Source organism: Panthera tigris, chromosome E2 (assembly GCF_018350195.1).
Source record: "Panthera tigris isolate Pti1 chromosome E2, P.tigris_Pti1_mat1.1, whole genome shotgun sequence".
Classification (NCBI taxonomy): domain Eukaryota; kingdom Metazoa; phylum Chordata; class Mammalia; order Carnivora; family Felidae; genus Panthera; species Panthera tigris.
The window spans coordinates 3,132,529-3,157,777 of NC_056674.1; the positions used below are offsets into that span (position 1 = coordinate 3,132,529).

The 25,249-nt window shown below is 55.7% G+C and overlaps 2 protein-coding genes and 1 long non-coding RNA gene across 6 annotated transcripts in view; 1 reads left to right on the forward strand and 2 right to left on the reverse strand.

The window, feature by feature from the left end:
• LOC122234041 overlaps nucleotides 1-1,697 on the reverse strand; it is a 14,904-nt gene extending 13,207 nt beyond the window's left edge. The window contains exon 1 of the long non-coding RNA XR_006211746.1: nucleotides 1,543-1,697. This is a non-coding gene — a long non-coding RNA (uncharacterized LOC122234041). The remainder of the gene's footprint in view (nucleotides 1-1,542) is intronic.
• TMEM150B (transmembrane protein 150B) overlaps nucleotides 1-7,877 on the forward strand; it is a 9,676-nt gene extending 1,799 nt beyond the window's left edge. Inside the window, exons 3-10 of one of the 4 annotated variants that reach the window (XM_042968646.1) lie at nucleotides 169-217; nucleotides 470-617; nucleotides 1,056-1,101; nucleotides 1,202-1,269; nucleotides 1,478-1,605; nucleotides 3,807-3,990; nucleotides 6,193-6,624; nucleotides 7,182-7,877. In XM_042968646.1, the coding sequence (XP_042824580.1) occupies nucleotides 169-217; nucleotides 470-617; nucleotides 1,056-1,101; nucleotides 1,202-1,269; nucleotides 1,478-1,605; nucleotides 3,807-3,990; nucleotides 6,193-6,389 (820 nt within the window). In that variant the 3' untranslated portion in view covers nucleotides 6,390-6,624; nucleotides 7,182-7,877. Of the gene's footprint in view, nucleotides 1-168; nucleotides 218-469; nucleotides 618-1,041; nucleotides 1,102-1,201; nucleotides 1,270-1,477; nucleotides 1,606-3,806; nucleotides 3,991-6,192; nucleotides 6,625-7,181 lie in introns of all 4 variants that reach the window. The other 3 variants (XM_015536883.2, XM_042968648.1, XM_042968647.1) reach the window with 3 other exon arrangements.
• BRSK1 (BR serine/threonine kinase 1) lies at nucleotides 6,838-24,993 on the reverse strand. Its single transcript, XM_042968644.1, has 19 exons — nucleotides 24,767-24,993; nucleotides 22,804-22,898; nucleotides 22,636-22,721; nucleotides 20,659-20,799; nucleotides 17,193-17,309; nucleotides 17,079-17,112; nucleotides 16,930-16,998; nucleotides 13,419-13,565; nucleotides 13,025-13,056; nucleotides 12,656-12,826; nucleotides 12,039-12,136; nucleotides 11,669-11,828; nucleotides 11,376-11,436; nucleotides 10,554-10,923; nucleotides 10,060-10,108; nucleotides 9,845-9,968; nucleotides 9,083-9,281; nucleotides 7,871-7,960; nucleotides 6,838-7,173 (listed from the first exon to the last, which is right to left on the reverse strand). The coding sequence occupies exons 1-19, from the start codon at nucleotides 24,900-24,902 to the stop codon at nucleotides 7,016-7,018; spliced, it is 2,337 nt and encodes a 778-aa protein (XP_042824578.1). The 5' UTR covers nucleotides 24,903-24,993; the 3' UTR covers nucleotides 6,838-7,015.
• Nucleotides 24,994-25,249: the final 256 nt, after the last annotated feature.

Consider the following 25,249-nt stretch of genomic DNA (forward strand, 5'->3'; position numbering starts at 1 on the left):
CGTGGGGAAGTGGCAGTTTGGGGGTGAGGTCCCGGAGACAGTGGTGGTGAGACCGTCAGACTCCTGACCTGACACTGTCCTGCAGCCTCCCGGGCTGGACTTTGGCTCTGCCACAGCACCACCCAGCTCCACGCCCATCCCCTGCTCCCTTTTCAACCTCTCCCACAGCCCCCAGGCCCAGGACTCGGGAGTGCCAGAGGGAGCGGGTTCAGGACAGGTGAGCGTTCGGGGGAAGCCATGAGGCCAGGCCGGTGGAGGGCTGGCTGGGAGAGGTTGGGAAGCTGGGCTGGGGGAGGCCAGCCTGGAAAAACTGGGAGGTCCGGATGGAAAGACAGTTGTTAAAAGAGGGAAAACGCCTCAGGCTGAGAGCTGGCCTCGGCAGCCCGGACCCTCGCCGACTGTTTCCGCCTGGGAGCCAATGGGGGCCTCAGAGCCAGGAGGCCACCTTCTGATGCATCTGGACCCTTAGGGCAGGTTCCTCACCGGAGAAAGAGAAAGAGAGAGAGAGAGAGAGGTTCGTGGCTCTCTACTTGCCCTGCAGAGCCCGGCATGTGGGGCTACCTGTCTCTGCTGCCTGCTTTCCTGGCCGTCTGGGCTATCACTGGAGTCTGGACTGTGTGAGTGTTAGAGGCAGGATGACCCCTGGGTCTGTGGGAGGAGGGGGCTGGGGGGTCTGGACTCCTGGGTCTGTGGGAGGAGGGGGCTGGGGGGCTGGACTCCTGGTCTGAGGGAGGAGGGGCGGGGGGGGGCATCTGGACTCCTGGGTCTGAGGGAGGAGGTCCTGGGGGCAGGACCCCTAGGTCTTAGGGAGGGGGGCCTGGGGGCCTGGACTCCTGGGTCTGAGGGAGGAGGTCCTGGGGGTCTGGACTCCTGGGTCTGAGGGAGGAGGGGCTGGGAGCAGGATCCCAGGGGTGTGAGGGAGGAGGGCGCTGGGGTCTGGACTCCTGGGTCCGAGGGGAGGGAGCTAGAAGTCCCTGTTTCTGTGGGTAACAGAAAGAAAAGGTGTCGTTAAAACCACCTTGATGTGTCCCTGTACTTCAGTTTTGCCCTTGCAGTGGCCAACAGGGCTGTGAACCTCACCGAGGGTTTCCCCTATATCAGGTACTTATGGCGCTGGCGGGGTGGGGGTGGGGGGCTCCGCGGGAGAAGAGGAGGGGGCCCGCGTCCCAGGAGCCCCAGGATGATCCTTCATTTTCCCCAGCCTCTGTGGATCTTACCCCCCTCAGAGCTGCATCTTCAGCCAGCTGCTCAACATGGGAGCTGCTATGGGTAAATATTCTAGCCCTTTCTGTTCGGGCGAGCTCCTCCCAGCCAAGGCTCCCCCCCAGCCCCAGCTTCAACCCAGTAGTCCAAGCCCACACGCGCTCCCCCAGATATGGGGGTTAGGCCCCCCCCACCCCTAGATAGCCGGTCTCTCCGCACCCCCTGCCCTAGGAGTCCGGGTCCGGGGCTCCCGCCCACTTCCCTCTCCTCCCAGCTGCCTGGATCTGCATTATCCGTTACCACCAGCTCCGGGACTTGGGGGTCGGAAAGTGGCTTAACCTGCTGATCCTGTGGACGGGACTCCTGTGTGCCCTGGGCACCTCCGTGGTGGGCAATTTCCAGGTGAGCCCGGCAGGAGGTTCTGACAGTCCAAGTCTGGGACTACAGCTCCCAGCATCCCCCGGGGCCGCTGGCTTCCCGTTGCGGGGGCTCGTCCGCGCATGGCCTTCTGGGACTTGTATTTCTCTTGTGGCCATCCGGTCGGGGTGGAGGGAGGGGTGAGCTCCTCGGCTCTCAGAATAGAGCTCCGCGTGGGAGGCTCTTGGCTTCGTTATTTCACTGAACTCTAGAAGGCTGGGGTAATTGATTGCCATCCCCTGCCCCTGTCCCCTTTTAATGATATAAGTACTCGGAGCCACTCATTCTTAGGGTTGCCACAGAGTTGGAGTGTTGGCTCGGTGCGGGGCGCTAGGCTTTTATTGTGTGTGTCTTCATCCATCTCCACAAGAGCCCTACGTACACCTTTTTTTGGTCAAATCCGACAGAGTTGGTTTTTGTTGTTGTTGTTTTAATCAGCTGGTCTCTGGAGGTCGGAAATGAACCCAGGGGCGCCTGGGTGGCTCCGTTGGTTAAGCCTCTGACTTCAGCTCAGGTCATGATCTCCCGGTTCACAAGTTGGAGCTCCTGCCCTGGGCTCTGTGCTGACAGCTCAGAGCCTGGAGCCTGCTTCTGTTTCTGTGTCTCTCTCTTTCTCTGCCCCTCCCCCACTCGTTCTCTCTCTCTCTCTCTCTCTCTCTCTCTCTCTCTCTCTCTCTCTCAAAAATAAAAACATTAAAGAAAAGAAAAGAAATGAACCCAGATTCAGACTCTAGAACCCGCATTCTTCACTGTGAAGTTCAGTAGATAATTGTAGAACAAATAAATGGACATTGGGTTGGAGAAAGCCTATTGATTTATTTTACATTGTTATTTAATTTTACTGTTTTTTTTTAATTTTTTTTTTAATGTTTATTTATTTTTGAGACAGAGAGAGACAGAGCATGAACGGGGGAGGGGCAGAAGGAGAGGGAGACACAGAATCCGAAGCAGGCTCCAGGCTCTGAGCCATCAGCCCAGAGCCCGATGGGAGGCTCGAACTCACTGACCACGAGATCGTGACCTGAGCTGAAGTCGGACGCTTAACCGACTGAGCCACCCAGGTGCCCCTAATTTTACTGTTTTGTCTTGGATTCCAAACCTCTCCAACCTAAAGAAACCACACGGTGTTCAGATAAGAGGTTGCCTCCTTGGGCTTCTTAATAAAAATTCCCAATCACCTCTGCATAGCATTCATTTCACTCATTCATTTATTCCTGGGTTCCTCAACTTTAACTTTTTAAAAATACTATATTGCTCTCCTAAGAAGTCTTTTTTAAAGCTTATTTATTTTGAGGGAGGGTGACAGCAAGTGGAGAGGGGCAGAGAGAGGGAGAGAGAGACAGAATCCCAAGCAGGCTTCCTCACTGTCAGTGCAGAGCCTGACCTGGGGCTTGAACTCATGAACCATGAGATCATGGCCGGAGCCTGAAGTCAGACGTGGGGCTTGAACTCATGAACCAGGAGCACATGACCTGAGCTGAAGTCAGACATTTAACTGACTGAGCCACCCAGGCTCACCTCGCCTAAGGGACCTTTTAAAGACATTTCCCCTTGGCTAATGCTTTCTCTTATTAAGCCTTTAGTATTTAGAATATATTAAATAACATACCATATATCTGCAAGCCACAAACCATTGTAATAGTTGAGAATTTTTCATTCTCCAGAAGCAAATTCTTACCCCCCGAGTGGCCATATTAGGCTCCCTGACCCTGGTTAAAAATGAAAGATATACTTCACTAATATTTACTGAGTGTCTGCGATGTGTCAGGCACTGTTTTAGGGACCAAGGCCACAGCAGTGGGCAACAAATTTAAGTGCCTGTCCTCCTCTAGCTGACAATGCCCAACACTCTTTCTTTTATCCTTTTCTTTAATGTTTATTTATATTTGAGAGACACAGAGAGAGAGAGAGAGAGAGAGACAGAGCATGAGCAGGGGAGGAGCAGAGAGAGGGAGACACAGAATCCAAAGCAGGCTCCGGGCTCTAAGCTGTCAGCACAGAGCCAGACTCGGGGCTCGAACTCGTGAACTGTGAGATCATGACCTGAACCAAAGCTGGATGCTTAGCCGACGGAGCCGCCCAGGTGCCTGGGTGTGGCAGTCTTCCAACACAGTCTACTGGGTGGATCAAGGACCCCTCCCCCCACGTATGTAGCTTCGTCTCCCCTCTTGTCCCTTTTCTCCCAGCAAAAGAACCAGCTGCCCACGCACCTGACAGGGGCCTTCTTTGCCTTCTTCGTGGGCAACCTGTACTTCTGGATGCAGCATTTACTCTTCTGGTGGATGAAGAGCCTGCCCCAGCCTGGGCCTCCCTGGATCGGGCCACTCCGCCTGGGCCTCTGCAGCCTCTGTACCATCCTCATGGTGACCAGTATCCTTACTGGGGTCGGTGGCAGGGCTGGGGGTTTGTCCATTGGGCTGGGTGTGCGACGTGTGGTGCACAGTGCCCTGTCCTGTCTGGGCCTCTGTCTCCTCAGGAGTTTTTTTTTTTTTTTTTTTTTTTTTTTTAATGTTTGTTTATTTTTGAGAAAGAGAAAGGGAGACAGAGCACAAGCAGGGGAGGGGCAGGGAGGAGGGGGTAACAGGGTCCGAAGCAGGCTCCGCGCTAACAGCACGGAGTGAGCAGGGATCTGTTTGGGGAGCCTGCCCTGTGCCGTGCATCATGTTGGCTAAGACTGGAAACTGAGGTTCAGAGAGGGGGAGTGTCTTGGCCAAGACCGGTGATGAAGTTCAATGGCAGAGCTCCAGCAGGCTCTCAAGAGCAGCCCGGGTTTCTTCCCAGCTCCACATCCGGTGATGTCATATTAGCAGCTCCAACTGGCCTTGGTGGGAGTATTTACCACACAGAAATTGGCCAATGCTGTAAATCGTGGCCGGTTGTTAACCATTTACCAACATACCTGGCACCCGGTGAAGACTCTACCCAGCCCCGTGCTGAGTCACCTGAGCCCAGATGCCTTCCGCCAGCACGGCTGCCTCTGGGTGACTCAGGTGACTCTGGGCACTTCAGTCCCCATAGATTAAGACGGACTTGTTTTGATCATAGTAACAGTGGTTATTGATAGGCAAACTGCTCTGAGAGAGGGGAGGCTGCAAATTCACCCTCAGGGACTGATCTCCTTGGGGAGGGTGGAATGGAGGCCAGAAGACTGCTGACGTTCGTTTGGAAGAGGCTGGAGGGAAACCAGCTGACATCCTGTGTGGTCTGACTTAGGGAAAATTGGGCTGCTAATCAGTTTGGCTGCAGGGTCCTTTTTCTGTGGGGCTGGGAGATGGACCATAAAGATGGCCAGCGAGGTGTGATAAGGGCTGGGTGTCTGCAAGGATGGGTCCGAGAACTGACAGATTCTGAACTGGTCTTGCAGAAGGAGCTACTTTGGGCAACACTGCAGGTGCGTGTAGAGGGTGGAGAGAGACCAGCTCACGGATGAGGCTGCTGGCGGGGCGGAGATGAGGATCTCCAGTGCTACTGTGAGGCTTGAAAGGCTTGGGTTTCTGCCCAGGGGCAATAGGGAGCCATGGGGAGCTGATGAGCAGGGGAGAAACAAGGTCAGTTCTGGGGGTAACCACCCTGTGTTCGGGTGCTCCCACCTCTCCTTTGCTCTAAGATTCATGGGGTCAGGGGTGACGTCAGCCTTGTTCAGGGTCTAAAAATCCTTCAGTGAACGGAATAATGTCTAAACCGATCTAGGGGCAGTGAGAGAGTGCTAGCTTATGTGGGAAGCAAGAAAGTTGTTGCAGGGAGTTGGGTGAGGGGGTGTCCCAGAAAGCGAGATGCCTCTCTGCTAGGCTGAGCTCGGAGTGTGCTTGGGCTGGCAGAAGAAGGTTTTCAGGGGGCGCCTGGCTGGCTCAGTCAGTGGAGCATGTGCCTCTTGCTCTTAGGGTTGTGAGTTCGAGCCCCACACTGGGTATAGAGTTTACTTGGAAGGGAAGAAGGGAGGGAGGGAGGGAGGGAGGGAGGGAGGGAAGAAGAAAAAAAGGTTTTTAGGAGCAGGGGACTAAGAAGCTGGAGACAGGACAGGACAGCCCGGGACAGAGGTGGGCAAGACCAACAGCACAAGCCTTGGGGTGACCAGCTGGCCATGAGGAGGGGGAGGGGAGGGGCAGGGGCGAGGGTGATTCCCCAGGGTCCGCTAGGCATGTGAGTGGGTGGCAGGGCTGTCACCGGGTGGGGACACCAGGAAGAGGAAGAAGATATTTCAGGGGATGACTGGGAGGGGCCCTAGGGCTGTGGGTGGTTGGGGAAGAAAGTCGCCAACGTAGCCTGACGCTGGCACCCGGGGTTGGGGGGATCTTTAGCAAACGCTGCCTATTTGAAGGGAGAAGCAACTGGGAGCTGCTTGTCTGGCTGGGCAGGTGGGGAGATGGTGAGGGTGGAGCCTTAATGGCGTCAGCAAAGGCCAAGGATAAGAGAAACTTTGTTCTGCAATGTCGGAAATGCGACAGGAGCGGGAGGAACCTACGGGCCACAGCCCAAGATAGGCACAGAGGTCGGCGGGCATTCACCGAGAGTCTGTCGCGGGAGGGTGCGGGGTCCTCTCTGCTCGGCGTGGCCCTTGACCCCAGCGTGAAGTGGTCATCCTCCACTCCTGGCTGCTGCGCTCGGCCTCTGCCGCCTGCGAGTGGGCCGTGGCCATGCTGCTGTTCACGCTCTTTGGCCTGTTTGCTGTGGACTTCTCCGGCCTGGACGGCTGCACCCTGACTCTCCGGCCGGGCCCCAGCCTCAGCTCCCCACCCGCCTCCCCGCTCTCCCTGCAGATCCCCCTGTGAACGGCAGTCCGCTCGGTGTGGTCTGACCCCGGTGCTGCGATCGATCGCGGCCACCCGGGAAGTGAGAGGCCAAGGCCAGCCAGCCATCCCTGCTCAAGGCTATTTATTATTATTATTATTAATTTTTTTTTTTTTTTTTTTTTTTTTTTTTTGCCGCCGGCGGAATCAGAGACACGGACGCAGGCAGGGTCACGCGAAACCAGAATTCCTTCCGGAGAGCAAATCCGTACAGAAGGTTGTTGAGGGAAGGGGAGAACCGGGGAAGGGGGGGCCCGGGAAGGAGGAGTTGGGGAACACAGGGACAGATGGCCCTCTCCGTCCGGATCTGCTAAGCCACCCCAACCAGCCCCCGTCCCTCCCCCACCCCGCCCCGCAGAGAGATTGATCAATAAATAAAATAATAAATTAATCAATAAATAAAATAGAAACAGCTCCCCCCCCTCAGTCCCCCCTAGAACCACCCCCCATTGGGCACGGCCCCCTGAGCCCCATCCCTGCGGGGCAAGGCCGGGTTTGTTGTATCTCTCCCCTCCCTACATACTCCTTGGGCCCTATTTACAGATTCACAGTTGGGGGGCAGGGAAGGGGGGTGGAGGGGGCTCCCCTCCTTCCCCGGCCCCCTGGGGTCAGGGCAGAGGAGTCCCGTTGGTGGCCAGGAGCTTCTTGTCCTTAGCGGGGCCTCGGCGGGGAGAGCCGCTCAACTCTGGGTCTGGGCGGCCAGGCGGGGGCTGCAGGCTTCTGGGTGAGGTACCAGCAGGCCGAGTCTGGGCCCCGTTCTTCTCGTCTGTGAAGGAGGAAGCAGTCTGGCCTCAGTACCCTCACGGCTGCCAACCCCCAAGGAACATGCTCCGGCAGCCGCATGGGGCTGGAAGCCTGGGGAGACGGTTGCCGGGAGGACACATCTGCAGCCGGACCTGGAGATCTCAGGAAGGCAGGTCACACCTCCTGGGCCCCTCCAAGCTGTGTGACTGTGGGAACGGGGCCAAATGAGTCCCGGTGAGAGCCGGCGGCCCACCCTCAGGAGGCGTCCTCACAGACTCTGGCTAGGACGCTATTCGCTAAGGGACAGCCTGTCGCAGCAGCAGCTCAGATTTGGGGATGACAGCCAGAGGTCCCCTTTCCTTCCTCCCAACCCTGGTTGTTAGGGAGGACGCTCCTTGGCAATAGGGCCCGGGGGAGCCTACATGGGCCATTTGGGGGTCTGAACAAACCCGGATGGTAGATTCCCCTTCTCCAGAACACACTTCCAGAACTTCTGTCAGCAGAAAGTTCTACTACGCCCAACAATGAGACTACTCACCCTCTTGGGGACCCCTGGAGGTGCCCTCCCTAGCAACGAGGCCTTCTCGGTCAGGATGGCCAGGTTCCCTGGATGGAGCTCACACAAACCGGAGCCCTGGGGGGAACTCGTTCAGCAGGGGGTCTCCCCTCCAGCCCACAGGATCAAAGAGGGAGACATTGCCGCCCCCACCCCCCCACACCTGCCAGGGCCTGCACGGAGGGCTGGTCGTGAGTACTCAGCAGCTGTGCCTGGATGGTCTCCACAACTCGCTTGAACCGACGGCTGGGACCTGGAAGGGGTATGGAGACAGACTGACTTGGGGACCGACCGGGACAAGGAAGGCCCTCCCACCCTGTGAAACCCAGCAAAGGACTCTTCTCTCGGTCTCAACTTCCCCGCCCTGTGTTGGGCATAAAACTAAACTTCGGTCTGCAAAGGGGACTAAGAAAGGTCTGAGTTGAAATAATGATGGGTGCCGTTTTCCACTTAAATAGGTCCTGTTCCTTGTTAGTTTCAAGGTGAGGTCATGTAGAGCCAGAAATGCAAGAAAAGAAATGGGAAGTAAAATAAAATCTTAAAATCGAGGAAGTCCTGTGTATTAGTCTTTAAGGGAAAGGAAAAACAACGCGCCGTCATTCATTTCGGTGATGACACCGCAGTGCTCTGGGGAAGCCTGGTTTAGAAACCCCGAGAGCAAGCTCATCTCCCAGCTGTGACACACTAAGACAGCTCACAAGGCTGGGAAACAGGAGCAGCCCTGGTCATTCAAACCCTTGGTTAGCAGGACTCAGGAACCAAGCTGAACCGGAAGCAAGGCACCTCTGTGGTTTTCGTCTCCTGTGCCAACTCCTGATTAGTGATGGTGGCCTGAAGTTTCTCAGGCTGCACCTGAGCTCAGCGGGAAGACGTGCAGTGGTCGATTGCTGATGTCTGCTCTGGGTGCAGCAGTGACATTTGACAACGGGCGGGCCATGTCTTTGCCCTTCTGCTGTACTGTCTTAAGGAAGTAGGAAGGGGGCTCTGAACTTCAAGGTCAAGGGCTCGGTTGAGCCCAGCTCTGTCATGGTCTGTAGTGTGACTCTGTCAAGTCTGTTTACCTCTAGAGGACTCAGTTTTCTCCTCTGTGAGATGGGTGATTACTAACACCACAAAGGCTACTGGGAAGCTTCAATGAAATAGTGCAAGGAAAGCATTTGGAACATCATAAATATCCACTAAATGTCAACGAGGAAAGGGGGAAGGAGAGGAGGTAGGGGTCGGAACGAGCAGGGGGCTCACACAGTCAGTCAGCACTAGCTGAGCCCCACCTCCTCCTCCTCGCTCTTGCTGCCCTCGTGGGCCACTATCCTATCTCAGCTGTCTTGAGGATCCCAACACCAGGCTGGAGGCAGTGTAGCTGAGGGAAACTTACCGGAGATGAGAGTAAAGGTGACAGAGTAGATGCCACCACCACCGCTGCCATCCCTTCGTGGGGAAGGCTCCGGGCCCTCTGAGGAGCTGATGTCTACCTGGAATCGGACGGGCTTCTGGAAGACGGATGGGCCGCCACTGGCCTTGTACTCGGCCCTGAAGCTGGTCTGTGACAGCACACTGTGACTCAGGCTGGGGATCTGAGGCAGGAGGGGGACAAAAAGAGGGGGTGATTCCAGTGACCTGATTCCAGGGAATGGAGAGCCAACCCTACAACTACTTCTGCCCAAGGAACTACAAGTTCCATCAGCCACTGGGGCAAAGAATAACAGAAAAGCCATTGGGAGCCCCCACTGCCTGCTGGGACTTGTAGTTTTCTTGTCCAACTATAGGCAGGGTATAAGGGGAATAGCTGAGCAACTGGATCCCCACATAACAGGACCCTCATATCTAGGTGTCAGCCCCAGGCTCCAGAACCACATGACACAAACATCTCCTCCACAAGCACTGCCACATCTGTCTCAAAACCTTTAAGTCCCACTAGCTCCTAGAGCAAAGCACCCCAGGACACAGTAAACCCCTCCTACCTCCCTGCCCCTACAGTGACCAAACCCAACTCTGAATGGAAAGCTACAGATCCCATGAGCCTTAGGAGGAAGCCAGGCTAGAGCTGGGGGGGGGGGGGGGGGGTGGAATCTCCCAAGGGCTTCTGGGATTTGGAGTCCTATGCTGCCCAGGACACACGAAGACCCAGGGCCCTCACCGACAGGAAGGCGTGAACAATGTCCGCTTTGATGCTGCTGAGAGGTTTGTCCTTTAGCACAAGGAATATTTGTTCTTCTTTGTCCAAGGAGATGAAATTCCCAAACCAGGAGCGTTTTGCCAACCTGAGTGAAAGGGGATGGTTGGAGGCGGGTCAGGAGGGGGCTAAGGGATTAAATCCCTCCCTCCTTCCTCTCCCTTCCCCGTCAGACTCACTCTGGAGAAGACTCTGGAGTCAAGCTGGACATCTCCTCAGCAGTGGGGACTGGGGGATAGGGAGGGGAGAGTATGGTCAGCACTTGTCCGTCATCCTGGTGTCCAGCACGCAGGCTAGCAATCACCTCCAACCAGAGGTTCCAGACCCCAGCGCCCGCCCACTCACCTCCCAGTAGCTAAACCCCAAATGGCATGCTGACTGATGGTCCTTCCAGGGATGCTGTCCCACCCGTTAGACCACGCCCCCCGAGGGTGGAACTTGCTTGCCATGAGCCAATGGGAAGATGAGCCAGAGCAAGGAAGGGGCGTGTCCTTCAGGGAGGCCCCTCCTCCAGAGATGGATGCCACACCCCCTCTTCCCAACACCTGAATCTTTCCTCCCAAACCCATCTTCTCTTCTCCTAGGACGTGGGAATCCAGGCCCCTACCTCTCTCCTCATATTAGGACTCAGGAATCCGTGCCCCCAGCCCCTGCACCCCCAGGGACCCCGTACCCTGCATCTTGCGCCGGTGAAAGCGAGGGGAGCCCAGGAAGCTGTTGCGGATGGAGTTGAGACGACTCCTCCAGGCGGCTCCCCCGACACCACCACCGGGGCTTGGGGGTGGCGTTGTTCCCGGCGTCCCGGTGGGGCTGGCCCGGGGTGTGTGCAGGGGCGAATGCAAGGGGGTTCCCCCAGAGGAGCGCGGGGAGCCTGGGGGGCCAGGCAGGGGTGTGGAGCGGGCACTCGGGGGCGGGGGCTGCTCCCCGGCGCCCCCACCCCTGGGGCCTCGAGAAGGCAGCGTCTGCGTTTTGGAAGTCGGGGAGCCCCCACCCCGAGCCTCATCTCCAGCCCCGGGCTCAGGCGAGAAGGAAAAGACAGGACTCTGCGAAAGAGTGGAGATGGGTGAGATGGCAGACTACAACTCCCAGGAGGCTCTTGGAGCCTCAGTCTCACATGCTCACAGAGGTGGACACCGATGCACACTGGAACTTGTAGTCCATTATTTCCGTCTCCCAAACCACATTGTTAAGGGGACAGGGACTTTTTCTATCATGCTCGCTGCTCTAAGACCCAGCACAGTGACTGGTCACGGTAGGGACTCACTTAGCTTTTGTTAAATGAATAAATGAACCTCTGACACACTAAAAACCCAATCCTATTGGAGGTGAAATGCCCAATGTACTAAAATAAAATACTTAATGCAGCCTTAGGTTTTGGTCCTTTTAGAGACAAAAAGGCAATGCCCCAAGACTTCATGGGAATTGTAGTTCTGCCAATCTTTGCTCCAGTGTTTTCGCCCCCTTATCCCTTGAGTGATCGGGGACCTGGCCTTACCCTTGGGCTGCTCAGAGGGCTGGAGGACAGACCGGTGGAGGCTCCACTGACACTACGAGACCTGTTTCCAGGAGACATTTTTTTTTTTTTTAAATCAGTTGTGTGGGTTTCATAAGGCTCAGATGTCCTCTCCCTTCCACACTCCTTTCAGATGAGGACATGAGGCCCAGAGAGGGGAGATGACTTGTCCCAACGACACAGCACGGTCGAGGGGCAGCTGGGCTAGAACCCTGAACTCCCACCCCCCCTCACCCGCCACGACTGTGATCCGCTGGAGGGGCGGGGGCTCCCACCTCTGACTGTGCTGGGCCATCTCCAGGGCCCGCCGGGTAGGCACTGGGGAGCCACCGCCCCCAGCATCCGTGATGCTCAGTACTTCCATGGACTTCCGCTCTGGCCGCCGCTTCCCGTGACGGCTCAGCATAGGGGAATCCACACGTTTCCGAGGTGGGTCTGAGGGCGGAGAGAGTTTCAACCTGATCAAAAGACATGTTCGCCCAGCTGCACAAGGCACTCATGCAGATGGGGAAACGGAGGCCCAGAGTGGAGAGTTGTGACAAGGTCACAGGGCAAGTCAGGGGGTCTAAACCCAGAAGCTAAGGGCTTGCAGCCCCTTCCTCCCACCGGAATCCGGGGTCTGGATTCCCAGCCCTGCCTGCTCACCAACATCATTCCTGGGAGGCAGGTCCTGATCTTCACAGCTGGGATAGCGCTCCTTCCGATCCAAAAGCAGATAATAGATCATCTTTTCTTGGTTCTCCCTGGCACGCAAGGGGCGTGAGGGGGTAGGAGGAGAATTGGGATCAGAGGTCGGGTCTCCGAGGTCTCACCCCCTCCCCGCAGCTGGGGCTCGGTACACCCAACATCTCTGCCCATGCTTCCATCTTCCTAGGTAGCGGCACGGTTAGTTCCTCTGTGTCGGTGTACATCCTACCCTCACCTTAGTCAGCAATGATAACCGTAGTAGTAGTAATAATAATATCGAAGCACTTACTATTTGCAAGCACTACCCACGTGAGGCACTAAGTCTGCGTCAGCACCTGTTGATACTTTTCGGCATCTTTTTTTCCGCTGGCCCTACCGCCCCCTCCTGGTTCCTCGGGGAATAGCTCCACGTGGGACCTTTAAGCCCTGCCCTGTCTAGCGGCCCTGACGCCCGCCCCAGGGAGTCTGCGCGGGTGCGAGGCACCGCTGCGCCCCCTGCTGGCCGTCCGGGGCGCTGCAGCAGCTCGCCGGAGGTGGGCAGGTGGCGCGGGTGTTCGAGGGCGAGGGGGCCTTACTCCTCGCTGCGCAGTTCGCGGTGCAGCCGCTCGCGGTCCCTGAAGCAGCCCAGCGAAGCCATGCTCTCCAGGACGTCGGGGTCCAGCTCTCCGTTTGATGGCAGGCTCCGCATGGCCACCCGGCGGCCTGGGGCTGGCTCCAGACAGGGGTCCGGCTCGTGTTTCCCGCCCCTGGGAGACGGAGAAACGTTACAGGGGGCCGGGCATCCGTGATCGAGCCCACTCCACTCTCTCCTGGGAACCCAGAAATCCGAGTCTCCGGCCCCTCCTCCTTGAGGAACCTTGGCATCCCACCCCCTAGCTGGTGCTTGACATTTGCCCCCCTCCCCACGTCCTCTCGGAACCAGGCACCCAGTTCCCCATACTCACAGGTACCAGGGATGTTTCTGAATTTGCTCCAGCTGTGAAGAGGGTGGGTCGTAGAAAAGCACCAGTGAGGTCGAAAGTTGATGACGTGGCATTGGGGGTCCCTGACGATGCCCCCTCCTCTCCACCGGGGTCAGGATGACTTTGGTCTCCCCTAGTGGCAACTGAGTGCCTTGACCCACAACTACTGCCTGGGGCATGCATCCTTCCCGCGGTGGGGGACCTTCCCAGCTTGGAGCGGCAGGTTGGGCAGACCCTGGCTCATTCCACGACACAACCCCCCCCCTCCCCCCCCCGGGGCCAAGCTGACAGGCAAGTCCTGGAAAGCCATCTTTATGGGCCCCCTAGGGATTCTGTCCTCATGACCCACCATCCCCCCCCTGCCCCCCCAACTCACACTGAGCCTTTTCTCAGGCTCCACTTCGATCATCCCTCTCAGGAGGCTCTGGCAGTCTGGAGGAATGAAGTGGGGCATGTGGAAGACGCCCCTTTTCACCTTCTCCAGCAGCTGGCGGAGATTGTCGTCATCAAAGGGCAGAGCCCCCTGAGTGAGAAATGACAGGACCCCTTACGGAGCTTACCATGTACCAGGTAAGAGCCTAAGTGCTCCACACACGGACATATTTAGTCCTTACCACAGGCCTCGGGAAGTAGGAAACTGTTAGTACCCCACTTTACAGGTGGGGAGGCTGAGGCACGGAGTGGTCCAGCAACTCGCCTGGGGCCTCTGAGCTGGTAATGGACAGTCAGGCTCCAGTGCTTAAGAGGCTGGGGTTGCATCTTAAGAACAGGTTTCTCCCCAGACCAGTTTCAGATGCGGTCACACTCATTCATTCACTCAACAAAAGGTGAGCATCCATTATGGGTCAGGGATCTAGTAACCGACAAAATGAGCCCTCGCTCTCTGGGACCGTGAGATGCCGGCGAGTGGACGCGCATTAGCTGCGATGTCATTCATGATGGATTCAGCACCTGATGGTGCCCCTGCTGCCGCCCGGGTTCCGATCTGGCCACTAGGGCTGGAGCAGGACAAAACCAGATTCCTGTCCTCACGGAGCTTTGTGTAGAACAGTAATTAACAGGCAACGGTTGTTGGTGGGCGAGGCAAACAACACATGGACGGGAATGTGGGTGATGAGGACAGAGAACAAGCAGGCAACGCGGGACGTGAGCTGGGTGTAGCCAGGGAGTCGAGGAAGGGGTCGTGGGGGAGGTGACGCTGGACTGAGACTCACAGGGGTGACAGTGCTGTCCCTGGTGTCAGAGGCCTCTGGACAGAGAATGCCGGGTGTTGGGGTTGGGGGAACTGGGAGAGGGCGCCCCTGAATGCTGGTCTAGGGCCAGGAAGCCTGGATGTGACTCTGCTTGTCGGTCTTGTTCGATGTGTCCCTGTGTTTCTTGTTTGCCTGGTACCTGGACCCTCAACTTCCCAGCATCCAGAACAGTGAGAAGTGCATGTTTGTTGTTTAAGCTGCACGGTCTACTTTTGTTAGAGCAGCCCAAGCGAAGACAGACCTCTTGTTTTATATATATATATATATATATATATATATATATATATATACACACACACACATATATATGTATATATGTATATATTAATATATATTTATATAAAATATATATATATAAATACATGTGTATAATATATAAATATATAAGGGTGCCTGGGCGGCTCAGTCAGCTGAATATCCAACTTCGGCTCAGGTCATGATCTCACGGGTTTGTGGGTCCAAGCCCCACATCAGGCTTTGTTTATATATATATATATATATATATATATATATATATATATATATGGCGTATAGATAGAACTCATGGGCAACAGCATTATAACTCACACTTGAATGAAGCGTATCTAACGCATACATTTTCCTTGATGAGGGACAAAACAGCCTTCTTGCCCTTAGGAACGCAAGATAGCACTTCAACACTACCCTGAGGACCATTTAAAATCCCCAAGAAAAGGGCACCTGGCTGGCTCAGTCAGTGGAGTATGTGGCCCTCGATCTCGGGTTGTGGGTTCGAGTCCTACACTGGGTGTGGAGATTATTTAAAAAAAAAAATAACATAGGGGCGCCTGAGTGGCTTGGTCATCTCACTCTTGATTTTGGCTCAGGTCATGATCTCACGGTTCGTGAGTTCAAGCCCTGAGTTGGGCTCTGCGCTGACAGCACAGAGCCTGCTTGGGATTCTCTGTCTCTGTCTCTCTCTCAAAATAAACAAACTTAAAAAAATAATAATATAAAATAAAATCACCAATAAAAAGCACAAAAAAGCAAATATATTGCACTCAATAAACCACAAAAAGCACAGTTGCTTACGAGATGAGCTGAAATAAGGAAATAAATAAATACATAAAAAGCAGAGGGTGGGTTGCCTCGCGTGTGGTGGGGACTCCAATTTTTCTCTGCTCTGTGCACATCTGAGAATGACCTCAAAAGCACCCAGAGTGTTGATTTTGAGGTCATGGATAAACTGTGGTGAGTGGGCAACTTTGCAATACAGAATCCGTAAGTCGTGAGAATCATCTGTAATAATAATAGTAATGAAGTATGAGTACCAGTAACTATCGAGAACCGCCTAGAACGCTGAGCATACGACACGCTATCGAAACCCTTACAATTCCAGGTACCCTAACCGTCGCCACTGGGCGGGTGAGGAAAGGGGCCCGGAGAGGGACGGTGATTTGCTTGCTCAAGGTGACGGAGCGGGGGTTTGAACTCAGCTGGATGGGCTCCCGCACTGCCAGCTGCAGAGGGGCTGGGGCCTGTAGTGTTGGAGCCTGCCTCTCGGGCGCCTCTCCAGCTTCCCCGGGGGGCCCTGGGCCCCGGAGCGCCCACTCGGCCTCGTTCCCCTCAGTGTCACGGAGCCTCCCTGGTCACATAGGCTAGTGCTTATGATGCCAAACACTGATCCCAGACCTGCCACTTCTCAGCAGCGTGGGCCGGTCACTTCTCTCCGGGGCTGTTGGGAGAGGTCCGGAGGATAACGTGCCTGTGACAGCGCCTCGCATGGAGTGCACCACTAATTCGTCCACACCACACGTGTTCCTGAGGGCCGACCGTGTGCCAACTCAGGTCCCACTCGCGAGCCCACGAAATAAGACACACAAAGACAAAAGCCCTGACTTCTGGGAGCCGATGATCTAGAAGGGAAGGGAGACGCCCCCTCAAGGAACCGAACGACTAAATGCACGATGGCAACCGAGAGTCGCCGGGAAGCCCAGAGCCTACCCTGGAGGATCCGACCTCGTGGGGCGTGGGGGACAGGGGAGGCTTCCTGGAGAAGTGGCAGTTGAATTGAAGCAAAAAGAGAGTCTAAGGGGGGCGCCTGGGTGGCTCGGTCGGTTAAGCAGCCGACTTCGGCTCAGGTCATGATCAAGAGGTTCGTGAGTTCGAGTCCCGTGTTGGACACCGGACTGGAGGTGTGGAGCCTACTTGGGATGCTCTCTCTCCCTCTCTCTCCTCTCTCTCTCTCAAAATAAATAAACAGCACCACCACAAAAGTCTCGGTGTAACCTAGCTGAGCAACGGGACTGGTCGGGATGGGAGAGCGTTCTGGGCAGAGAAGCGCAGGTGTGGAGCTGAGGCGGGAAGAGCCGGGCTGACTGTACGAGCTACTGTCATATTGCGGTGCCCTAGCGCAGCCACCGTCCCGAGCCGTCCAAGGGCTCCCGGCTGCCCTGTCCTTTTCTGGGACACCCGGATTAGCTCGCCATTGTGTGACTGAATGGTTAGCTCTGGGCACAGAGGGGGGTGCTCCAGGATCTTGGTCTGCTGGCTAAGACCTCCCACCTTCCTGATCTCAGTGAAATAGTTGGTACCCCTGAGGGGAGGACGGAACTCGAATGTTCTGGGCTCTAGGTCGTCCTAGAAATGGGGCAGGAGAGGTGAGGGGCACCTTACCACAAGCAGGGCAAAGAGAATGACTCCACAGCTCCACATGTCCGCTCGGCGGCCGTCATACTTCTCCCCCTACAAAGGAGGACCAGCTGTGACATCGTCTCTCCACCACGTTCCTTCCACTCCTCCCGCCTCTCCACCCGCTCACTCACCTTAATCACCTCCGGACACGCATAGTGGGGGGACCTGAGGGAGAGAGGCAGTGTGAGCCTCCGGCCGGCCTCTCACCCCCTCCCTGGGACTACAGGGGCCAGGCCCCCACTCACCCACAGCTGGTCTCCAGGAGGCTGTCCCCCACCTGCAGGGACGCCATGCCAAAGTCCGCGATGCGGATGTTGTTTTTCTCATCCAAAAGCAGGTTCTCGGGCTTCAGGTCTCTGTGGCTGAGACAGGCAGGCAGGTGGCGCTCAGATCTCTGCCCTCCTCCTGGGGGCCGAGGCCCAGTTCGCTATCTCTCAGGGGGGGAGACTTCTGCAAAGTCTTATGGACAATTTCAAACACGCTCCAAAGTAGTGAGAAGATACAAGGAAGCCCCATGCACCTGCCCGCTGCCCCCCCCCCCCCCCCATTATCAACTCAGGGCAAATCTTCTCTCGCCTATACCCCTACGTACTGTTTCCTTCCTCCGCTGGATTTTTTTTTTTAAGTTTATTTTGTTTATTTTTGAGGGGGGGAGGGGGAGGGGCAGAGAGAGAGGGAGAGAGAGAGAATCCCAAGCTGTCAGTGCACAGCCGGATGCAGGGCTCAGTCCCACGAACTGTGAGATCATGACCTGAGCCGACATTAAGAGTCGGACGCTCGTCCAGCTGAGCCACCCAGGCGCCCCTTCACTGGAGACGCCAGACAGCATATCATTTTATCCGCAAATGCTTGACTATGTATGAAGTGAGATATTTTGAGGTAAGAAGAGTTAACGTTGAGCTATTGAAATACTTCCGTGCTGAACAATAAAAACATTGCCACCCCAAGCCAGTCACTGGTCCCTCGTGAGACACCTGCCCTCTCCCCTGGAGCAAAATCCTTCAAGTTTTAAGAGCTAATGTCTGGGAGGAGATGGGGCCTGAGGACTCTAGAGTTTCGGTCGGAAGCGGTCAGCTCAGTAACTGGGTCATACTTGTTCAGTATGTTGACTATTGCCCCCTAGAGGCCAGTGTTTTTAATGTCAGGGTTTCGACGGGAGGTGTTGACAATTTAAACAGGCTGCCTTTTCATTTCCAAGCTCTACCCCCAACTCTGAGCCCCTCCACCCTGATACCCACCCCAACGCCAATCCCCACCCCAGAGAGGGAGGTGTGCAAACAAAAGAGGCTGAAAGACAACGGAAGGCATCCATTTGCACCTCAATGAATCATTAAAATGTTGCATATTTAATATCCTGTTTTGAAAGCAGAAGAGAGGACAGGACGATCTTTTCACATGGACATTCACAAGCCAAAGCACGAACCTCAACCCTTACTTCAAGTCATAGACAAAAATTAATTTGACATGGATCCCAGGACTAAATGCAAGAGCTATAACTATATAACTTCTCGAAGAAAATGTAGGAGGAAGCCTTAGGGACCTTGAGCTGGGCAAAGATTTATAGATAGGACAGAACAAGCATAAACTGTAAAAAAAAAAAAATGACAAAATTGGATTTACCAGAATTTAAAGCTTTTGCTTTTCACAAGACATTGCTATAAAAACGCAAAAGAGGGGAACCTGGCTGACTCAGTCGGAAGAGCGAGCACGTGGCTCTTGATCTCAGGGTCATGAGTTCGAGCCCCAAGCTGGGTGCAGAGATTACTTCGTTAAATAAAAAAAAAAAACCTTAAAAATATATTAATAATGCAAAATCATGTCACAGACTGAGAAAATAATACTCAAAAAATATACAGTTGATAACAGATTTGTCCTTAGGGGTGTCTCAGCTCAGGTCACGATCTCATGGTTGGTAAGATCAAGGCTCGAGTCGGGCTCTGTGCTGACAGTGTGGAGCCTACTTGGGATATTCTCTTTCTCTCTTTCTCTTTCTCTCTCTCTCTCTCTCTCTCCCCTCTCTGCCCCTCCCCTCTCATACTCACGCACCTTCTCTCTCAAAATAAATGCATAAATAAACGTTTACAAAAAAAGATCTGTCCTTAGAATAAATAATTCTTAAGAGTTATTCCTAGAGCTACCTCTCGTTCCTAGAATAACGGAGTCTTACGACTCAATAATCAAAAAAGATAACTCAAAAGAAATGGGCAAAGGGTCTGAACAGACATTTTTCCCAAGGAACATAAACAAATGGCCAATAAGCACATGAACAGATGTGCTACATCATTAGTCATGAGGGAACGCAAATCAAAACCACAATGAGATACCACTCCATACCCACTAGCATACGGCTATAACCAAAAAGTCAAACAGTAATGGGCCGCCTGGGTGGCTCAGTCGGTTAAGCGTCCAGCTCTGGGTTTCAGCTCAGGTCACAGTCTCATGGTTCGGTCTCACGGTTTGTGGGATCGAGCCCTGGGTCGGGGTCTGCACTGACAGTGTGGAGCCTGCTTGCGATTCTCTTCTCTCTCTCTCTCTCTCGCCCCCTCTCTCTCTCTCTCTCTCTCTCTCTCGCCCTCTCTCCCTCTCTGCCCCTCCGCTGCTTGTGCTCTCTCTCTCTCTCAAAATAAATAAGCTTAAAAAAAAAGTCAAATAGTAGCAAATGTTGGCAAGGAGGTACAGAGACTGGAACCATCATGGACTGCTGGTGGGGCGGAGGGTGTGTTAAAGGGCGCAGCCGCTTTGGAAAATCATCTGGTACTTCCTCAAAAGGCCAAGCAGAGTTCCCATATGACCAGACAGTTCAACCCCCGGGTACGTACCTGAGAACCGAAAACACGGGTACACACAAAACTAGCACGTGAATATTCACATGTCCCTATTACTTATAATGGCCAGAAAGGAGAAACAGGGGCGCCTGGGTGGATCAGTCGGTTTAGTGTCCGACTTCGGCTCAGATCATGATCTCATGGTTTGTGGGTTCGAGTCCTGCCTCGGGCTCTGTGCTGACAGCTCAGAGCCTGGTGCCTACTTCCTTTTCTGTGTCTCCCCCTCTCTCCCTGCCCCTCCCCTGCTCATGCCCTGTCTCTCTCTCTGCCCCTCCCCTGCTCATGCCCTGTCTCTCTCTCTCTCTCTCGAAAATAATCAACATTTAAAAATGGAGAAACAACCAAAGTGTCCATCAACTGTCAAATGGATAAACAAGATAAGGCATATCCACGCGATGGAATATTTATCAGCCACAAAAAGGAACGAAGTACTGACATGCTACAACATGGACGAACCCCGAAAACATTTTGCTCCGTGAAAGAAACCAGACACAGAGGGCCACATGCAGTATGAGTCCATCTGTACATGTCCAGAATGCACCAATCCGTGGAGACACAAAGCAGACTGGTGGTTGTCAGAGGCTGCGGGCAGGGGCGGTGGATGGGTGACGGCTTAATGGGTACGAGGTGATGATGTTGGGGGTGATGAAAATGTTCCAAAATTACATAGCAGCAACGCACAGCACTGACTATACTACAAACCACCGAATGTGTACTTTAAAGGGGCGAATTTTATGATACGTGAGTTATAGCTCAGTTTTTTTTAAAGGGATAAAGATTTATGTCGGGGCCGCACCACACTGGCTTCCCCTCAGCTGCCATGTGCTTCCAGGGCCTGCCTCGTGGGCAGTGCTCCTCCCGGCCTCCCCTCACGCTGCCCCCTCACCAGATGGAGTAGCTATGGCAGAAGTCCAGCGCCGATACTATCTGGCGGAAGAACTTCCGGGCCTCCTTGGGTGTCAGTCTCCCCTTCTTTACCAGGTAGTCAAACAGCTCACCTCCAGAGACGTGCTCTAGAACCAGGTACCTGGGGGACGTGGAGGGGGCAGAGGGCTGGAAGGGGCATGTGGAGGACCAAAGAGCCTGGTCTTCCTCTTTCAAAAGCCCTTGGACCCCAGCACAAGACCTCAATCCCACTGGCCCCTGACAGCAGAGAACCCCAATTCCCATGAGTCCCTGGGAGGGGAGAGACTCCAATTCCCATGAGTCTCCGGGAGGGGGTGGGACTCCAATTCCCATAAGTCCCCGGGAGGCGCGGGGGCGGGGGGGGGGGGAGATTCCAATTCCCATGAGTTCCTGGGAGGGGGAGAGACTCCAATTCCCATGAGTCCCTGGGAGGAGGTTTCAATGAGCCCCTGGGCAAAAGAGACTCCAATACCCCTCAGCCTTTGGGAATCCAAAACTCAATTCCAGAATCCTATGTCAACTTTAGGAGTATAGTACTTTGACTCCTAGTTATTTCAGGAGATAAGGCAACCCTGTTAGCACCTGGAGGACAGAAACACCCCAATTCTCACAAGACCCTGGGAAATAAAGACACCTCCCTCCCTCACTCCCATTAGCTTCTGGAAAGCCAAGCCTCTCATTCTTATAAGCCTCTGGGATGAAGAAACTCGAATTCTCAATAATGCCTGGCAATAAATGATTGTAGTGTGCACCAATCTAAGTCAAAGTCTGTGAGGTAAAAGACTACAACTCCCATAAGCTCTAAAGGGGTTTAAAACTCCCAACTCCCATAAGCCTCTGAGACATAGACTCCTAATTCCCATCAGCAACTGGATCCTTAAGACTCCAAATCCCATCAGGCTCCAGGAGGTTAAAACTCTGATTCCCATCAACCACTGGAAACAAAGGCTCAATTTCTTGGAAGGCTGATAATCCTCTGTGAAGCCCAAACTCCCATGGGCCCCCCCTCTCCCTACCTAGGTGGTGGGGTGGGAGTGACATCCTCCACCAGCTGGTGACAAAGCCCCCCCCTGCTGCCACACCTGGGGAAGCCTGAAGATGACAATTCCCATGAGCACGTGGGGCCCAGCAGCGTACTGCCTGGGGAAACCAGCCCCAGCATCTGATGGGTATTGGAGACAGTTCATCCTGAGGACTGCATGGTGGGGGCGGGGGTCTGTCCCCTCTCCCGCTGCCCAGCCCAGCTGTCCCTTGGGTCACCAGAGTCCAGACAAAGGCCTATTGTCTGTACCCTGGACAGCTGGACTCCACTCCCATGTTCCTGGGGGGTAATCAACTTTGAGATACAGACTAGGAAATCGTAAGACAGCCGTTGTTGGGGTGTCCATCGTAGCACCCAGAGTTATGTGCGGGGAAGGGGGGGGTTCCAATGCTCCAGAGTGGGGGTTTAGGAAGAGGCAGGATTCACTGAGCCTGAGGCTTTGTTAAGCCCTGTTGCCTCAGCAGATGGAACTGGGGTGGGGAGCTGCTCTTAACAAGGTGGATCTCCTTGAGGACATCCAGGTTATCTAGTAGAGAGTGTTCCCTGTGGTGCAGGGTTGGGGGGTACCGGGGCTGGGGAAGAAGGGGCAGGATGGGCCTCTGTCCCCCCACTCAGGATGGCTCATGCTTAACTGTCCTGTTGCTGAGGCACATTTGGGCCTTAGTGTCAGGCCAGGTCAGGCCAGTCAGCCTGGAAACAGGAGGATTATGTGCGAGCATGCGTGTGTGTGTGTGTGTGTGTGTGTGTGTGTGTGTGTTCTGTGCAGTAGGGAAGGGACTGACTGGGCCTTCAGAGGCCCAGCCAGGAGAGCTTAAGTTTCCACAGGCCTCTTCAGGCCTTCTTTCCAGAAAGGTCCCACCCTAGGAACTTGGAGTGGGGGGTGCATAGGGGGGCTGGGTGTCTATAAATACCTACAAATATTTCTTGTTCTCGTAGACATCATGCAGCTTGAGGACGTGTGGGTGTTCAATGAGCTTCAGGATGGCGATCTCCCTCTCCACCTGGGGGACGGCAGGGTGGTCAGCATGGCCTCCCTCCCTCCCCTCAGCCCCAAAGGGACGCCCTCCCTCAGCACACACACACCTTCATCAGCACCGACTCGGACAGCTTCTCTCGGTTCACGATCTTGATGGCAACCTTCTGGCCCGTGATGCAGTGGACCCCGAGTTTAACCAGCCCTGGGGAAGCAGGATTGAAAATGTGGAGTGTGTTCAGAGAGCACTCTCACCGCTTCTGGCTCCTCAGTCCTCCTTGCCACCCCCTTTCCTCCTCCTTTTCCTGCTGGCTGCAGTGGCCTGAATCACCCTGACCTGAGTCCCTGAGGGCTCTGACAGCTGTCATTCCCACAAAACGCACTCTTCTTCCTGCTGCCCATAGACATTGACATTCTGTTCTGTCCATTCTTCTTCTTTTTTTTTTCCCCCTTAAGTCATCTCTACACCCAACGTGGGGCTCGAACTCACAACCCCGAGATCAAGAGTCGCATGCCCCACTGACTGAGCCAGCCAGGTGCCCCTGTTTTGTCCCCTTTGGTTGTCCACCACCTCCACAGCCGACCCCGGTTCTCACCCCATTCTCTGTCCTTCTGATGTGCCCCCTGAAGTCCGTATCTCCACAGAATCTCTCCTCACTGTGTCTCCATAGCTTTGTCTCCCCTGCTGCCTCCTTCAACCTCTGTCTCCCTCTAAACCCATCTTTTCCTTGAATTCTCTGCCCTTCAATCATCTGGAGACTCCAGGTCTCCCAGGGAATATACTTTCACGTTTGCCCCCTTCCCAGACCATTCTCCTCCACCTCCTTCCAAACCCTGACCTTTTTTTAATCCTCTTTTTGGGTCTGCTTTTAATAGCAGCTGTAGCTGGGAGCATGCAAGAGTATGCCCACTCCCCAGGGGTAAGCCCCAAAGCCACAGACCCTGGAGTCTGGGTCCCCAGCCCCTCCTCCCTCAGACCCACCCAGCTCCTCCTCCCTCAGACCCAGGGGTCCTGCCCCAGCCCCCTCCTACCTCAGATCCAGGAGTCCAGACCCCTAGCCCCTCCTCCCTCAGACCCAGGAGTCCTGCCCCCAGCCCCTCCTCCCTCAAACCCACCCAGCCCCTCCTCCCTCAGACCCAGGAGTCCAGGCCCCCAGCCCCTCCTCCCTCAGACCCAGGAGTCCAGGCCCCCAGCCCCTCCTCCCTCAGACCCAGGAGTCCAGGCCCCCAGCCCCTCCTCCCTCAGACCCAGCAGTCTAAGACCATGTCCCCTTCCTCCCCCATAACTCAGGAATTCAGGTCAGTGACACCTTCACACTCTTACCGCTAGGCTCTTGGGGTCTGAGCCTCTACTTCCCTCATGCCCCGGCCCTCGGCTTCACAGAGACCCTGGGCCCACCAATGCCTAGGACACAGGTGTGCGGCTCCTGCCTCACAACCCCCTACCCTCCACCTGGCAAGAAAGAGGCTACAGCTGGGGCCAGTGTTTAGCAACAGCAAAGGATGCCCTCCCCCCCCCCCCCCATTCCACAACCACTCCTGGGAGCTATGCTCTTGGATCCACCTTTCTACCTCTCCATCCTGTTGCCCACACTGAGCCGGCATGCCAGAGAAGGGGGAGAAGGCTGCAGGCCCCATCACCCTAGCCTCACCGCTGGTCACCCAGACAGCCTGCCAGGAGAGCGTGAGGCCCTCCGGATCCAGAGCGGTGCAGAGGGAAGCGGCTGTCCAGGGCGCACCCCCATCCCGCGGCCGGACTGCAGCAAGGACCTCGGCTCCCGTTGCTGGCCGGTCCGCTGCCGCAGGCCGGCCTCCCTTCCCCACCTGGAGCCCCTCCAACCTCTGCCCACCATGAGGTGGGAGCCTTAGGGCCCCGCACCTCACCCCCCCCCCGGAGTCCAAGCCCCCAGCCCCCTCCATCCTGGGGACCCAGCAGACTGGAGCCCAAGTGCCCTCTCTGTGAGGGACCCTCACAGAGGGCGATCAGCCCCTGCCCTTTGAATACCCAGGAGTCCCGCCCTCTGCCCCCCAGCTGTTCTGCCCCCGCCCTAGGTGTCCCCTCCCCTGGCTCACCTGTCTGTCCTTTGCCCAGCGTCTTCTCCAGCCGATAGGGGCCCACATATTGGGCGTGCTGGGGTGGGTGTGGGTGTGGGTGCGGGAGGTGGTAGGCGGGGGAGCCCCCGCCCCCCTCCTTGGCCCCGGACGACATGGTGCCCTTGGTCCCGGCCCGACCGGCCCCCCGGCCGCCCCCCCGGCGGCAGGTCGCCCCGTCCCTCCGGTGGGGGCCGGCGACAGCTCCGTCCCGGCCCCCCCGGCTGCTCCCCACCTCTCCGGGGGTCCCCAGGGGGCTGGGCTGGGCCCCCCCAATCGGCGGGCCGCGGAGCTGGGGGAGGGGGGGCTGGCCCGGGGGGGTCAGGCCCCGGGAGTCAGCATGGCCCGGGGGGGGCTGAGCGGCCCCCCCTCCCCAGCCCGTCCCTGGCCGGCCCCCCCCTTCCTGCGCCTCCCCCCGCCGGGGGGGTCTGAGGTGCGGGCCGGCGGATGCTGCAGGCCGAGGTC